The following is a 16,064-nucleotide window of genomic DNA, read 5'->3' as shown; positions in this document are numbered from 1 at the left end:
CTGCATTATTAATGACCTTTAAAATTCTTTGTCACTATTCATTAATAAAATAATAAATACTCTTAATATATTTAATAAATATAGAAAATACTATTAATGTATTAAAAAACGTCTTATAATTAATTAATAGGTGTATTTGTATTTTATTTACATGTTTGTTTTTAATTAATAATAAATATAAATATACGAGTAGCAGTTTAACAATGCACAGAAAGTGAATGATGAATTTGGCTATGGACTCACACATCGGAAAAATGCCTGGTTTGGTTTTGCTATCTGTGTTAGTTCTCCTTCTCCAACATCCCCTCTTATCCCTCTCAAATTCTGAAGGTATCAATCTATCTCTATTTATTCTTAATTCTTTTTGTAATTTCCTTTCAATATTATTTTACATCAAGTTTTCTAGATAATATTGTTAAAGTCAATTACTCATCGTATTAGATATTGTTCATTTTGGAGATCGGTGTTCCATTACAGTTTTATCTTAAAAAATATCTAAGTGGATTAAGAAAGGAAGGTGTATTTAAATTGTTTTTTATTTTGACTCCTAAAAGATGTGAGATTATATTGGCGGTACCGGAACAAGCCTCTCAGTCGAGATCTAAGGAGAAGTTGAAGGGATAATGAACCTTTTCGTTCCCACAGAGGACGTCAATGTTTTGACCTCTAGTTATTGACGTCGTATGTGGGAATATTAAACTTTTTTCCTTAGCTTTTGATGGGAACTTGTTCTGGTAAGTACAATATAGTCACACATCGCTTAGGAGTCGAGGTGAATATCAGTTTAAATACACCTTCCTCCCTTAATCTATCTAGACACTTTTTAAAGACAAAATTGTGATAAAACATTGATTTTTTCAACAATAATCTGAATGCGGTGATTGACCCTAATGATAATGACAATTAAATTTTTAATTTTATTTATATATACTTTTTTATTTGTAGGGGACGCTCTCTTTGCTTTCAAACAAGCACTTTCTGATCCCAAGAAGGTATTGGAGAGTTGGGACAACAGTCTGGTTGATCCTTGTACTTGGTTTCATATTACCTGCGACTCCAACAATCACGTCACTCGCTTGTAACTTCCGACATTCACTTTTACAGTTATTGGTTTAGGATTTCACTGTTTTCTTATCCCCTGTTTCTACTTTGAATTTCAGAGACTTGTTCAATTCTGACCTAGCTGGAAGTTTGAGTCCACAACTTGGCCAATTACCCTTCCTTAAATACCTGTATGCATGTTTGCTCTCTCTAATTTATTGACATGATGAGTGAGGGCAACACAATTTGGGATTAATAAATTGTTCATTGCAGGGAGCTGAATCAGAATAAAATATCTGGGAAGATTCCTCAGGAACTTGGCAACTTGAACAGCCTTGTCAGCATGGATTTGTCTCATAACCAAGTGGAAGGGAACATCCCAGTGTCATTTGGCAAATTGAAATCACTTAAATTTCTGTAAGCATCTCTATGTTATGCCCAAAAACATAATCTTAGAACAACCTTATCAAATCAAATGATGTCTGAATTCTGTTTTATGATTCTGCCTTGTGTATATATATAGATGGCTAAACAACAACCAGTTGACAGGTTCAATCCCAAAAGAGGTCACTGATCTTCATCTCCAAGTCCTGTAAGATTCTCTTTCTATATTTTTTTTTTATCTTTATTTTTGTGCTGGGGCATTGATTTAGAGAAAATAAAAAATCAATCTCAATTTTTATTTTATTATTGATTTATCAACAAATTTGGATTTTGCAGTAATGTATCTGGTAATCACATCAATACAAATGGCAACATCCCCAATGAAAACTGAAGGTATAGTAAGTAACCATTACAATTCCTAACAAAGATCATATAACCATGCTATGTCTAACATAATAATTGACTGAATTAATAAAATGAATTTGATTAATATATATTTGCAAGAAAAAGGATGACATGTTTACTATAGTAATTAAGTTTTTTGTAATGATAAATTTGTTCCTACTGTTAGATTTACATTTACTATATACATTTATCTTTCTTTGTTTTCAGATTTGAGAATGACAAAGCAGTCAAAGCTGAGAGAGTTCCCTGTAAACACTGCAAGAAGCTTTATTTAGACCTCAATTAATACCAGAAATGTATGGTAGCACAGATTTCAACATGTCTGATACACATACTAAATAAAAAAAATTGTTATTTCCTATATAAAAATTCATACAACAACACCTTGTGTCATCTTTTCATCACATTATTTACTATTTTTTTTTAATTGTCAAATTTCTTCTACAAATTGTTTTATGAATAACATGAAATAAAATAAATTTATGAACTGCCTCAGATTGCAGGCAGAATATAATAAATTTATGAAGGGGATAATGTTAAGAAAGCATCTCTGTGTGCTCAAAACTGTTTTTCATTTCTTACATCAATTATTTACAAGGCTTTATGGCTGATAAAAAAAAAAAGTAAAAGGTTTCATGAGTGAAACACTTGTTATATTCATTCCTACAGAACTTTGTAAACTATTTTTCTTACAGTCCATTCCTTTGGTTTGGAATCTGTAAGCATTATGATCACACTAAAATTGAACCAAATTAAGAATTTTCACTTCCACATTTGGAGGGACATTGTAAACCAAGTAAATAAGTCTATTGTGCATGAATTTATGATTTTTTATTTATTTATTTGGTAGGGGGCATTGTAGTTGTATAGCCTCTTATGTTGGCTAATATAATTGTATGGAACATTATTCACATCCATGCACATATTTGCCTTTATTTTTTTAACATTCCACTGAGTTTTGAAGCACCTATTATGCTTGCAACTGTAATTAGTTATAGGTCTCTCAATTTACTTTTGTAGTTTATCAACAATTATATCATATAATACTATATGAAATTATAATTTGCTTTCAATGTTTATCTATTATAATTCACTCATAAAGTATGTTATTGGTTTGTTTTCACTTAAAAATTATACATTTACTAAAGTTAATATTTGTGTGGTTACTAATTGTATATATGGTTTCCACTTAAAAATACTATTTTTTTTTTTATAAACACGCTATATTTTCTTTAATTAAAAATTTCATTCACAAATAAAAAAATACTAAAATCCTTTTCATCTAAACTTTTATATTTATTTTAAAACAAAGACATACCCAATTTTAAAGAAGGGTATTTAAAAAAAATAGAATTTTTTTTTTTTATTTCAATCACACCAATTAAATAATCCACAAACTTTCATTTGAAGTCCACTCACTTTTTCCTAAATTCAAACAATTAAATTTTTCACTCACTTTCACCTCATTTAATTTAGTTTTTTTTCTTTTTCAGTCCCACTCCAAACCAAACAAAGGCTTAAGGTTTTGGTTTCCATAATTTTTAATAAATACTTATAAAAGATAAATCAATTTTGAATAAAATTCAATCAAAATTTGTACTTATTTTTCACACACAAAAATAGTTTAATTTATTTTAAAAAAATTAATGTGTATAAATTTAATTATTTTATTAAACTTTAGTTATACTTTTATTTTAATAACTATCAGAAGAATTAATATTTTTTATTATCGGAAGAAAAAAGTGGACACATATTAAATTCACTGTTAATAATAAAAGTTTACAATAAAACGTGAATATAAGTCATTATATTTTATTAAGAAAAGTAAACAAATGAAAAATTAATTTTTTTTGTCGACAAATGAAAAATATAATGATAAGTTGAGTCAAGAAAATCGTTTCTAACTTCACCTGAGGAAGAAAAAATGTTTATTATCACTAATATCTATGTTTTAAGACAACTAAGATGATGAACAAATAATATTAGTTTTATGAATAAATTTAGTAATAGTATAATATATTATATATGTTATGTAAGTCATTTCAAACTTGAAAAACAGTGATACAAACTAAATCAAAAGTTATTTCACATTGGACTCTATCTACAACTTTAAACAACTTCTGTGTCCCTGTATAATTTTCCCAAATCAAGAAAAACATTTAATTCTTATATTTTCAATGCAATTTTAAATAGCATTACACCATTTTAGTTGTTGCAATCTCCCAACTAATACCCTCACATAATTACTCTGTAAATTAAAATATTTTTATTGAGTTTGTTTTAAAGTATATTTAAAAAGGTAATTTACTTTAATATAGAATTTGAAATGAATTGTGACAAAATACATTATTTGGATAAATAATTTTAAAATAAATTATAATTTTATAACTTTATCAAAAGTAGATTGATTATTTAAAATTAAATAATTTTAACCTTTTAAAAGGTATTAATTTAAATTTTTCATATTTTTGAATTCACGTGTTTTTTTTTGTTTCATTCTCGTTTAATTAATATCAACATTGATTACTACTCTTTGTTTATTTTGATGATTGTTGTTGATATTTTATTTATATTTTAAATCGTTAGGATTATCTTTTGTAGTTGTTGTAAATATTGTCACTTCTTGCATATATTAATCAGTTTTTACGATCAATATTAGAGATACCATCTTTTGATAAATGTGAACTAAATTCTTTCCATTAACTTTGTGGATGTTTTTTTTGTTGTTGTTGGAAGCATTTAGTGATTATTTTGTTATCATTAATATTAATTTATTATTTATCAATATTTTTTTCTTATGTCGACTAGAACAACTTTTCACCAATATTAACAGAGAGAATTTCAGTTGTCACCGATAAAAAAAATTTGATAAAAATAAACTCCAAGAAACAAGACACTGGACATAATTCTCATTGATGTCGTTAAAATAATTGTGATTGAAATTAATTAAAATTAATCTTGATCAACTTCTATAAAGAAAAAAAAACTTGATTATATGAGTTAAAAAAATATTTAATACAAATATTCTTGAATTGTTAACAATTATTTAGTATTTAAATAATTTTTTATATTTGATGAAAATTGAAATATTTTATTTGATATAAAATTTAAAATTTAATAAATCTGATTTTTTATTTATTTAGATATTTAGAAGAATAGAATATAGTTTAAAAGGAGATGAATCCCATTCAAATGTATGAGAATGTGTAATAAATGGTAAAATTATATATATGAAGGCAATGTTAACGTGACTTTAGTCAGCTGAAGCATGTGAATGAATGATGATGTGAAAATGTAATTCATAATAATGAGCTTTTGTATCTTTCTAACATTAAACCACCTTTTTAACTTTAACTTCACATTTCTTCGATCATCTCTTTGTCTCTTCTGCCATCTATGTTTTTTAAACAAAAATCACAATCAAAGCAGAGAAGAAAGAAGACTAGAAACAAAAATAGGTGTTCAAATATTTATTTAAAATTTTATATATTTCAGATTTTTATTTAAATACAACATAAAATATTTAAGATTTATATTTATTTATAATTTTAAATATTTTAAGTATTTATTTTTATGAAATAATTTTTAATTTTACCATATATATCTCTAATTATATTTCATAGTATTTTTTAAAAAACATAATTATTTAACGATATCAGAAATAATTTACAGCAATTTAATTAACTTAAATTAAAAAAAATATCATAATTTTTATTCAAATGTTTTTTAATAATAATAATAAAAATAAACCTGGACAAAAAATTAAATTATCTCCTAACCATCACATGAGGCAAAAGTTTCAATAACTCATCCTTATAAATTTACTCTAATATTCATCAATCTCAACAACCTTACACGCCTTACATGTCTTTTAAAGTTATCAGAAATTCACTCTCTTCCTCCCTTTCCACGAATTCCTTTTCTTCCCTCTCACCTGACAAATTTCCTCTCCAATAACATTATTTGTGTTATTTAAAGTTAGTGTTGTGTACATTAATGGAAGTCGAATACCTGTTTCTTCTAACATACAAGAATTGAAGATGTCTAGATTGGAGTTGTTGTGTCTATTATGTCTCATTCTCCAATGTCCTCTCTTATCCCTCTCAAACTCTGAAGGTATTTTTATTCTTTATTCAAACCCTTTTGTTTTCACAAACAAATGTATGCATTTCACCTTAAAACTGATGTGAGGTTTGTTTGAAATTTGTAGGAGACGCTCTTCATGCTTTCAGCAAAAAGCTTTCTGATCCCAACAACGCACTGAAGAGTTGGGACCCTTCTATTATCAATCCTTGTACTTGGCTTCATGTCACTTGCGACTCCAATCATAACGTCATTCGCCTGTAATATTCCCTTTCTTTCTTAACATTCTTTTTCCTTTACCTTCTTCATCCCTTCATTTCTAATCACTTTTGTGTATGTTCTTTCAATTTTAGAGACTTGGGCAATAATGATTTCACTGGAACTTTGGGTCCAGAACTTGCCCAACTTCCCTCCCTTCAATATCTGTATGTATCATGATTCTACAATTTCTCAACACTCTCCATCAACTCCTATTCTTATTTGTCTTTCGATACAAACACAAGTTTCTTATTTGTCATAATATTCACATCCTATTAGTCTAAAAACGTTAAACTATCAACCATAAACGAATCATGTTAAGATGAGTGCGTATATAAAGAAAACAATTTTAGAAACAAAAAATAATTAGTTGCTATATTAACTAAATTAAATACTATTTTAGAGACAAAAAATATTATTGGTTTATAAATTAGTTTCTATTATTGATAAATAGTTTCTAAATTGGTATCTAATTAGCTACCAAGGTTTTGGTTACCAACCAAGGTTTTTGTTACCAAATTTAAACCTTGGTAGCTAATTAAATACCAATTTAAAAACTATTTATCAATAATAGAAACTAATTTATAAACCAATAATTTTTTTAACCTCTAAAATGATATCTAATTTAGTCAATATAGGGCAACTAATTATTTTTAGTCTGTAAAATTAGTTTATATTTAATGATTTTTTCAATATAGTGTATGTACTGATTTAATCCTATTGTTTTCCAGAAAGACTGATAGTAAAACTTTTCATTTCAGGGATCTCAACGGAAATAAGTTAAGTGGAAATATTCCTGAAGAACTTGGTAACTTGGCAAACCTTATTAGTATGGATTTGTCTAATAATAAATTAGAAGGAAGTATTCCAAAATCTTTTGTCAAATTAACGTCTCTTAAATCCTTGTAAGCACGTTCATGTTGGTTGACCAGATTAAAAACTTAAACCATACACATTGTTTTGAATCAAACAATTGTGAATTAAGCTTTGTTTGCATTGATGATATAGATGGCTAAACAACAATGAGTTGTCAGGAACAATCCCAAAAGCGCTCATTCTACTTAATCTCGATGAATTGTAAGATTCTTTTCTTTACTTTTTTTTTTCTTATGCTTTATTTTGACATCTTTCTACGATGTGTTGAAGGTTTGAAATGGAAAAATCCAAAATCAATTTCTTTTTAATTTGTTGTTAATATGTCAACTAATTTGAAATCTCAATTGTACTATGTAGAAATGTTTCTAATAATCGTTTCTCAAAGTCATCATAGATGTCATCGCTCAATGATTCTCTATGCAAAGGTATGGTAACTCTCAAAATTCTTAAAAAAAAATCATATTACCATGCATGAGTAAGATACTCATCAATTCAAATAAAAAAGTTTTTAGAGATAAAACATATATTTGCAAGCAAAAGGGGGATTGGTACTAAATTAGCTTTGGTAAAAGAAGCCAAAGAAAACTTGTTCTCCCTTAAAATAGTTCATTCTCCCTCTCTCTACTTATGTATCCATTCCACAAATCATTGCTTTAAAGTATCTCCCTCTCTATGAGTACTTCAGATTTCTTGGTGCTCATAGATTAACTTTACATTTATCCCTTTTGTGTTTCAGTTTTGATAATAAGAAACTCAGCGGCACAGGAGTGAAAGGAGTGGTTCCTTAGAAGATACCAACCATCCTTACTTAAAAGCAAATTAACATGTCATACTTCAATGTGAAATATAGAATAAATAAAAGAGTTTTTCTACTTATAAATACTTCACATCTTGCTATACTTCCATAAAGAAAACATATTTGTCTTAATAAGATTGCTAAACGAAGCTGCTACCACGTTACAGTTCCAAAAGTGCATGGGAAACTCACCTCGTTATATTCACCAATTCATTCCTGTATAATTTCGTAATTCTAGCTTAGTAAGCACTACAGTACACTGTCAAAACAAATATTGAGATAATTAAGGTACAGACTCAGAAGCTCTAAAAAACTTGGTAATGAATAATTGAGACATTGAGTAGAACCATTGGAAAAAGGTTCTAAATTAAATCGCTCACTATAACTAAGTATTTTCAAAGGATGAAAATAGCTACAATTCTGTGTATAGTTGATGAGAATGATAAATATGATACAACATGTTGATTTATACTTTAAGAATCACTTTGCACTAAAGACAACTCCTCTTCCACACTAGCAAATGGTGAGCTTACAAGAAGCTCAACATCCTTATTTTCTACAAACAGAATCCAGTTCTTATTTTTGGCTTGAACTAAGATAGGGTAGAGGATGAACCCCAGGAGAATCACAGCTCCACTCACAAAGAACGTTCTCAAAGAAGCCAAACACATTACAAGAATAAGCAATAAAGCAGGAGGCAAACATAGTATGGCCGCCCAAAATGTTGGCAACGGAACTCTGTAAGGTCTGTGAAGATTTGGCTTGTTCAACCTCAAAGTTATGAAAGCTGCAAACTCAAGAAGCATTCCCACGGCATATAAGAAATTGAGGAACTCTATGATTTCCTCAAAGCTCATCCACGACAAGAAGATAACCCCAGTGGCAGAGAACAAAATGCTAACCGTGGGCGTTCCATACTTAGACCTAGAAGGTAACATAAATGTTAGATGGTTGAACCATTTTCACAATTAATGTGAAAGTTGAAAATTTTCATCTAGCTTTCGATTAAGTGCATAAATGGGGTGAGGAAAATGGTGAACTACTCTTAGGGGAAGGCCTGGGAAGAAGAAAAATCTGACCTTGAAGCAAATACAGCTGGAAGCATTCCCATTTTGCTCATCCCTTGAAGTTGAAAAGCATCACTACTCATTTCTGCTTCAAACAAGCCGAGGTTAGACATAGCAGCAGCCACTTGAATCCAGAGTTTGAGCCAAGAACCACCAATGAACATCCCCACCTGTGCAAAATAACCATCTTCCCACTCACTTGGCGAGGACTCCAAAGCACCTGTTCCAGCAAGAAGTGGGATCAAATAAGAGGAGACCACCAAGACTAGTCCTCCAACAAGTGCTTTTGGGAACGTTTTACTTGGATTTTCAACCTCCCCCGCAAGGGTACTTGCCTTATCCCAGTAGTTTAAATTCCAGAACATGCTATTGAAGTATCTTCTCCACTCCACCTTGCCAAAATCTGCAGCAAGCCAGCGCCTTGGTCTTATGAGTGGAATGGAAAGAAGGGCCATTATGAGAAATGGGGAAAGTGAGAAAAGGGCAAGCAGAACAGCTGAAAAGCCAACAATGTGAAGGCCACGGTAATTCAAGTATGTTAGTGAAAATGTGATCCCCAAGAGAGCAGGGATTCGGACAGCGAATCGGTCAAAGAGAGGCAAAGATTGTTTGATGTAGTCGAGGAACAGAACAGGGTACAGAGCATTGTCCATGACCCCACTGAACCATTTCCAGAAGCCTTCCTGAAAGCCCCAAAAGGGTCCAAAGGCGGCGGAAATCCAGATAACATAACCACCGTTTTGAGGGAAGGAGGTGGCGAGTTCAGCCGTGACAAGAGCTTCTGGTATACTCCATATTAGAGGGAAAATGAAGAATCCGAGTAAGGAGAAAAGAGGACCACCCCCTCCCCTCACCGAATCCTCTACTCCAAAAGGACCCCCTGATACTTCATAGAATATTAGAGCTATGAGAGGCAAAAGGGTTAGCTTGGGATTGGATTTGGTGCCCTCTAGACCCATCACCATCACCATCAAGAACCACACATGCACACCCACCCTTTCATCTTTTTATTGGCTGTGTATCAGAGATCCATGCCTGCCAACTGAGATCTCTTCACATGTTTGTTCACTGCCAACCTTCATCCTCATCCCACTTTGACCCAACTTCTTTCTTTTTTTATATATTCTATTCTTTTCTGTTCCAACTTCCAAGCATGCCACTTTCACTCACAGCAATGAAGGAGCCAATTATGCTTACATAAATTTCACTTCTTTCACAGAGGATATTTGTTTTTTTTTTATTTCTTATGATAATTTTTTAAATTTTATTTCCTTTTATATAACTTAATTGACATTTTATTCCTCAAAATATATTATAAATATTTACTTTTATAGGATTATACTCGTAATAAGTATTTTAAATATACAAATCATATTTTAATTAAAGTTTATAAATACATATTTTAATATATAAAATATCTTTTCAATTTCTAATAAATAATTTAAATTATAATAAAATTATTTTAAGTGTTTAATTATACCCACACTCTTTTGAGAAAAAAAAAAGAAAAGAAAATAGGAGAAATTCTAAATCACCGGTAAAAAGGAATCTTGCTCTAACACTACTCTTTATTATCATCCATCCATCACTTTGACTTGTGACGGCTAATCATGTGATTGTAAAGCTTCCAAGGCTATCTTTCTTTCCATTTTAATAAGCCATAAATTGCAATTAACTCTATAAATGGAAGATTTTAGTTACTTTTAATCTCAAAGACAGAACTCTACCTATATTTTTTTACACAACTAATAGTTTATCATTATTTAACACCTAATTTATATTTTATAAAATAATAAACTAACTTAAAACTTCTTAAAATTTATGATGATCTCTTTCTTTATTTCAAATATTATATATATTTTTTAAACATTATACATTAAAATTTTCATTTTCATCTCCAACTTTTAAATACTAATACCTTCTTCATATTAGTTCTTTCCAATTTTCTTAAGAATTATTGTTTTCCTTAAAAAAATTAAGTCGTTTAATTTTTTCTTATTTATTTGAATTGATCATACATCTTCCTCGAAACTTTACTTTTTTTTAATTTATATTTTAAAATATTAACTAAATTAATTTATATGTTATGTTTGCATATATAAAGTGTTTTTCACTTTAATTAAATTTAACCGCATTGATTAAAAAGTAAACTATTTTTGTAATAATTAATGTGCACATTTGGATTTGGATTGGAAGTTTCAAACTTTAGTTCTTATGAAACCTTCAAGTTTATTTATCTCCTCAATTTTCATTGTCACCTATTTTAATCCTCAACATGACATCAAGCAAACCACTCGTGATCTTTAAGTCATGGACACTGAAAATGAAAGCTTTTTATATTTACGGGATTAAAAATAAAAAATGTTATATTTCACAGGAAATTAAAACGAAGTCACACGATGTAAAAAAATGTTTTTTTTTCACTAAGCCTTGTTTAGCCATGAACTGGGTTTACACTCGTTCCCTGATATGATAAATACTGTCTTGCAGTTAAATCAATTTTAAGTGCCAGCGATTATGAGAAGCAAAAGAAAGTTCAATTTTTTTTATCTTTTGGATTACACAGAATCAAATGCATACTAGGATTTCACAGAATCAAATGCATAACTCTGTGTTTAGTTTGGAGAAAGCAAAAAATGAGAAGAACATACTCACTCCACTCGTGTTTCTAGTAAACTCCAAAATCTGATGACTAGAGTTAGGCAAAATCAATCACAAGTGAAAAAATTCATGTTTAGCCGAAAATTTTGACACAAAGGAGGAAGAACTGAATTAACTATGAGGCTAAATTGAGTCCAAGACATCACCAACTAAGCTAATGCTATAAAATGTGGAGTAAACACTAGAAGGAAGCATTGGGATTGATGAAGTAAAATCTTACACTACAATTTCAAATTCCTTAATTACCACAGAGAGTGCAGATGAAATGAATTGTGAAAGAGAGCGAGAAATATACATCCCATCCAACGGCAACATCAGTGGTAAAAGGAAACATCAGATTTGCTAGTCCGAAGTGGCAGAGGAAGAAGGTTGATGTTGAATAAGTGGTGGAGGCTCACCGAATTTCATTATATAAGCTAGTTGATGAACAGGACGAAGTTGGGGAATGAGTTGAGCATCCAAATAAGCGTCGCAAGAGAAACACCAGACGGAGAGATCACTGATTCATAAAGTGGAGGCACGGATGAAGAAACGGTGGATGAATGAAAAAGGGGAAGCGATGCGTGAATAGCATTATGCGTACCTGAAACTGAGGGCGAGAAAGTGATTAGTGTGGGTGAAGTGATGGAGCATGTGCTTGTTCACGAAACGGCTACAGAGGACCTGCTTGCAAGAGAGGCAGAGCCAGTTTTCGGAGGGGTGGTGGCAGGTGTGGCACGGTGTGTTGGGCGGCGGAATGTGGCTGAGATCGGCGGATAAAGAAGGTAGATGATCGCAGGATGATCGAGCCTCCACCCATCCCGATTCAGAGCCATACATCACCTCGTAATCTTCTTCCGATAACCCTAAACCTCCCTGATCACACTCATCAAACTAACATCAGATGCATAAATATGAAGGGGCAATCAAATTCATAAGTTCTGGGAAATTACCGGCGCAGAAGAAGACGAAGCCATTATTCTTCAAATTTCAAACCCCTATCTCTCTCTGCGCTTGTGCTACTTCACAAAGAGTGTTTCCAAAACCAGGTATTTATAATCCCAGCCCGGCCCGGCCCGGCCTGGCCCAGTAGGCCCAGAATCAAATAATAAGATTTTCTTTAGATAAAATTCTAATATTCTTATTCTCATTATTTATAAAAAAATATGTTCCTTTAAAATGTTGTATTATGTATAAACGTTTACAATGTTCTAAAATTAAACTTTAATGTTTTTCTGATTTGATATTTTAGATATCAGATCAAATTAAATTTAGTTTTATACTATAATAATTCATTTAAATTTCATATTTTTATATATTAGTTTGGGTAGTTGACTAGTTGTGTTGATGTTTTTTTTATTTTATATTACGAAAAATGATAGGGTCTATATTTTTTAGATTCCTCTTTTTTTTAAATGGATTGAAAATAATTACTTTTGGTTATTCTTATATTTATCAATTAATCACTATTTTCTCATTGAGGGGTAGAAGATAAATATTTTCATATCTCATAGTAATTATGATTTTTAGGGATGACGATCAAATTTTCCTTATTTGGTAAATATATGAGATTATTCATATAACATTTTTATAACTAAAAAGCTAATGAGATGTATCTATCAATTTTTTAATATTTTTTTTACCACATTAAATGGGTTGATAAAAGTAACAGCATGATAAGTTATTTAGTAATTTTTTTTATATATAACTCTGAGAAATTAGTTTCTTTTCTCCCTATGTGAATATGTTTGAAACTTATCTAAACATAATTTATTGTTTAATGAAAATGTTAAATTTTAAAAGGAATTAAACACAAATAAACTTATTTTCGCAACTTTTTATCAATTTTTTTCTATCAAACAGATAGACTCACAAAGACAATTGTGTTATTATACTATTTTTTACAAAAAAATTATATACGTTTTAAAAATTTATTACCAGCTTATTGTAACAACTTTGCGTATTTAGAAAACAGAACGTATTTAGAAAAACAGAAGATATTGATACAATACAATCTTAACAAAATTACTCAGAATTTTACCAAATATTAATTTTAGCGCTTAAAATAAAAGATTTATAAAAATGAAAATAAAATATTTTCAATTATTAATTCATTTGATATATTTTAAAGTGTTTTGAGTTAATTATTCATTTAAAGGATTTATTTTCATTTATTTTCCTTTTTAAACTAGAATTTTATAAAATCTCTTAAAAATGTAAATAAAAGAAACAGTAATTAATAGTGGAGAGTGACCAAAAACGCCCTAGGGTTTTGACTCTACTATATATGTCAGAATTTGGGTCCCTGTTTTTCATATTTCTGTGGAACTTGGAGGCTAGGGTTTTGGGATTCTTGCGATTCCATCTTTGCAAATCAGAAGCATGGGGCACTCCAATGTGTGGAACTCTCATCCCAAGAGCTATGGACCTGGTTCTCGCACCTGGTACGTAATTCATCTCCCATAAGTGGTATTCCAGAATGGCAAAGTTGATCCTTTTCACTCCGTGTTCCTAGTCCTTTTGATTACGATTATTATGGTTTCATTTTTACTTTTGAGAATTGTTTTATCCCCCATTTGAGAGCCGTGAATCGTTGCCACGTTTTTGTGATAACTAGTTTTTTCCTCATCATTTGGGTTTGAATTAAGCTTTTGTACCATTCATATTTTATTTCGTTGAAGTTTTAGTGTCTTTGTAATATTGATTTTAAATATATTTAATTTTGCAAATTTGATTTAGGTTAAAATTGAATTTTGAAAAATTATATTTAAAAATAGTTGGCAGGAAAACTCAGTAAACATCTTTTACACAAATACAAAAGCTACCCAACTTAACATGTGACTATTTATCTAAAATCATATTATTCATCAGTGTATAGATGGGATTTTGCGTTCTTCTCTGAGGATGCCTTAGATTAGTGATTGAGCGTCCTTTTTAAATTTTTAACGATTTTGTGAAGATACTGAATCATAATGCCTGACATTTTCAAATTGGTATGTAATTGTCGATGGACCAATGAATTTCGTAAGTTGTATCGAGTGTTGATCTTGACCAGTATGATTGGAGATCATCATAGTGATTTTGTATAATTGCTTATGAAAAAGGTTTTGTGCATGCATTGTAAAATGTTTGTCTTACTTTAAGATTTTGTTGGGCATACATATGCTACTTTTAGTTTCCCTATGTTGCATATTCATATGTCAATAATTTGTTATTTGTTTTCGTCTGTTTTGAATTTTGTTTTTCGAACTATACTGATATTGTTTGTCTAGTTTTAGACTGTCTATGTTTCAGATTATAATTCTGTTTGTGAATTGGTGGTACTTGATATGGTTTGTTGTCTTTATTCTGATGAGATTTGTTGATTGATTGAGAATGTGTTTTCTTGTTATGCAGCCGAGTCTGTGGGAACCCTCATGGGTTGATTAGGAAGTATGGGCTTATGTGCTGCAGGCAGTGTTTCCGCAGCAATGCGAAGGAAATTGGCTTCATTAAGGTAAATATTTTTTACCTATCTGTGTGAATTTCAAATTTCCGAATTATTTCTGCACAGGTTTTCATAACTACTTTTTCTGTTTGTGTTGCAGTATCGCTGAATGATCAGTGTTTATCGTCCCCAACCGTTTTGGAGTCTGCCATTAGTGATGTTATTGTGGGGATGATTTCATTGTTTGAAGAATTTTAAGAATTTTTATGGCATTTAGTCAAGTTAATTATCACACTCTACAGTTGTTGAACTGAGAATATTTTTGTTTTATATAATTGTTTTGAGCTATCAACATCTTTCTCTGTGCCCATTTATAATTCTGCAATTTTCTATATCTACTTCTTTATTAGTTCCATGTGTTTGCAATTTTCTCTATGTTTTCATTGAAAAATTATTTGTAAAACTATTTTTATTTAAAGAGAATAATTAACTTATAGAATATAGAAAAGTGTTTCATGATTAATATTAAAATTCATGGTGAATTTGTGGTCTGTATTTTAGTGGCAATGATTGACTTGATACAGTGCCTTATCAATGAACTCAAGGGCCAGTGATAAAAAATGTAACTGGACCTGTATTGTGTCAAGCACAATCATCAATCAACCCATTTATAATTTTTTTTGCACTCGTTGGAAGTTTATCCTTATTTTATCCTTTTTATGACTTGTTCTCTTGTTTTAGAAATAATTTTGGAGTTAATATCATGTGTAAGATTGCATGGTCCCCTCCCCATTTCAAAATGTAATTTCAACGCGGTTTAAGGCTTATACTTTAGATGTAGCTTTGTTTCTTCATTTGTTGAAATTTCGAGGAATTATATTTTATCTAATAATTATATTTTACCAGCATTCAAAATTTGAACGATTCAATCATCTAATAATAACTGGTAAATGGCTTCACGAACTGGTAAACGAGTAGCACTGTGATCAATGAACTTATCACAACTACTTTCAACATCATGTGCTGCTCTTTTTTTCATATCAATTTCTCTGTAAATAACACTCTTTAAACAAAGAAAAAATAACAG

At 30.0% G+C, this 16,064-nt stretch overlaps 4 protein-coding genes across 4 annotated transcripts; 2 read left to right on the top strand and 2 right to left on the bottom strand.

Annotated features, from left to right (window-relative positions):
- Window positions 1-188: 188 nt before the first annotated feature.
- LOC137810439 (leucine-rich repeat protein 2-like) lies at window positions 189-2,199 on the top strand. The gene is made up of 7 exons (XM_068611686.1): window positions 189-330; window positions 946-1,078; window positions 1,161-1,232; window positions 1,315-1,458; window positions 1,565-1,633; window positions 1,762-1,818; window positions 2,038-2,199. The coding sequence occupies exons 1-6, from the start codon at window positions 219-221 to the stop codon at window positions 1,814-1,816; spliced, it is 585 nt and encodes a 194-aa protein (XP_068467787.1). The 5' UTR covers window positions 189-218; the 3' UTR covers window positions 1,817-1,818; window positions 2,038-2,199.
- Window positions 2,200-8,157: 5,958 nt separating this feature from the next.
- Window positions 8,158-10,119, bottom strand: LOC137810438 (probable polyamine transporter At3g19553). The gene is made up of 2 exons (XM_068611685.1): window positions 8,923-10,119; window positions 8,158-8,767 (listed from the first exon to the last, which is right to left on the bottom strand). Exons 1-2 carry the CDS (start codon window positions 9,879-9,881, stop codon window positions 8,317-8,319), a joined length of 1,410 nt encoding a protein of 469 aa, XP_068467786.1. The 5' UTR covers window positions 9,882-10,119; the 3' UTR covers window positions 8,158-8,316.
- A 1,627-nt stretch (window positions 10,120-11,746) lies between these two features.
- LOC137810437 (uncharacterized) lies at window positions 11,747-12,651 on the bottom strand. Its single transcript, XM_068611684.1, has 3 exons — window positions 12,504-12,651; window positions 12,155-12,426; window positions 11,747-12,070 (listed from the first exon to the last, which is right to left on the bottom strand). Exons 1-3 carry the CDS (start codon window positions 12,525-12,527, stop codon window positions 11,914-11,916), a joined length of 453 nt encoding a protein of 150 aa, XP_068467785.1. The 5' UTR covers window positions 12,528-12,651; the 3' UTR covers window positions 11,747-11,913.
- Window positions 12,652-13,823: 1,172 nt separating this feature from the next.
- Window positions 13,824-15,329, top strand: LOC137810450 (small ribosomal subunit protein uS14z/uS14y/uS14x). The gene is made up of 3 exons (XM_068611697.1): window positions 13,824-13,994; window positions 14,947-15,046; window positions 15,138-15,329. Exons 1-3 carry the CDS (start codon window positions 13,933-13,935, stop codon window positions 15,144-15,146), a joined length of 171 nt encoding a protein of 56 aa, XP_068467798.1. The 5' UTR covers window positions 13,824-13,932; the 3' UTR covers window positions 15,147-15,329.
- Window positions 15,330-16,064: the final 735 nt, after the last annotated feature.

Source organism: Phaseolus vulgaris, chromosome 2, assembly GCF_000499845.2.
Source record: "Phaseolus vulgaris cultivar G19833 chromosome 2, P. vulgaris v2.0, whole genome shotgun sequence".
Classification (NCBI taxonomy): domain Eukaryota; kingdom Viridiplantae; phylum Streptophyta; class Magnoliopsida; order Fabales; family Fabaceae; genus Phaseolus; species Phaseolus vulgaris.
This window is presented reverse-complemented; position numbering and strand designations above follow the sequence as displayed.

Coding starts and splice junctions, on each gene's coding strand:
- LOC137810439 (XM_068611686.1), top strand. CDS start 219: ATGATGAATTTGGCTATGGACTCACACATCGGAAAAATGCCTGGTTTG. Junction 331..945: donor ATCCCTCTCAAATTCTGAAG/GTATCAATCTAT, acceptor TTTTATTTGTAG/GGGACGCTCTCTTTGCTTTC. Junction 1,079..1,160: donor AACAATCACGTCACTCGCTT/GTAACTTCCGAC, acceptor TTTGAATTTCAG/AGACTTGTTCAATTCTGACC.
- LOC137810438 (XM_068611685.1), bottom strand. CDS start 9,881: ATGGTGATGGTGATGGGTCTAGAGGGCACCAAATCCAATCCCAAGCTA. Junction 8,768..8,922: donor CCAGCTGTATTTGCTTCAAG/GTCAGATTTTTC, acceptor GTTACCTTCTAG/GTCTAAGTATGGAACGCCCA.
- LOC137810437 (XM_068611684.1), bottom strand. CDS start 12,527: ATGGCTTCGTCTTCTTCTGCGCCG. Junction 12,427..12,503: donor CTTCGTCTTCTTCTGCGCCG/GTAATTTCCCAG, acceptor GAGTGTGATCAG/GGAGGTTTAGGGTTATCGGA. Junction 12,071..12,154: donor TTTCTCGCCCTCAGTTTCAG/GTACGCATAATG, acceptor TTTATGAATCAG/TGATCTCTCCGTCTGGTGTT.
- LOC137810450 (XM_068611697.1), top strand. CDS start 13,933: ATGGGGCACTCCAATGTGTGGAACTCTCATCCCAAGAGCTATGGACCT. Junction 13,995..14,946: donor GGACCTGGTTCTCGCACCTG/GTACGTAATTCA, acceptor CTTGTTATGCAG/CCGAGTCTGTGGGAACCCTC.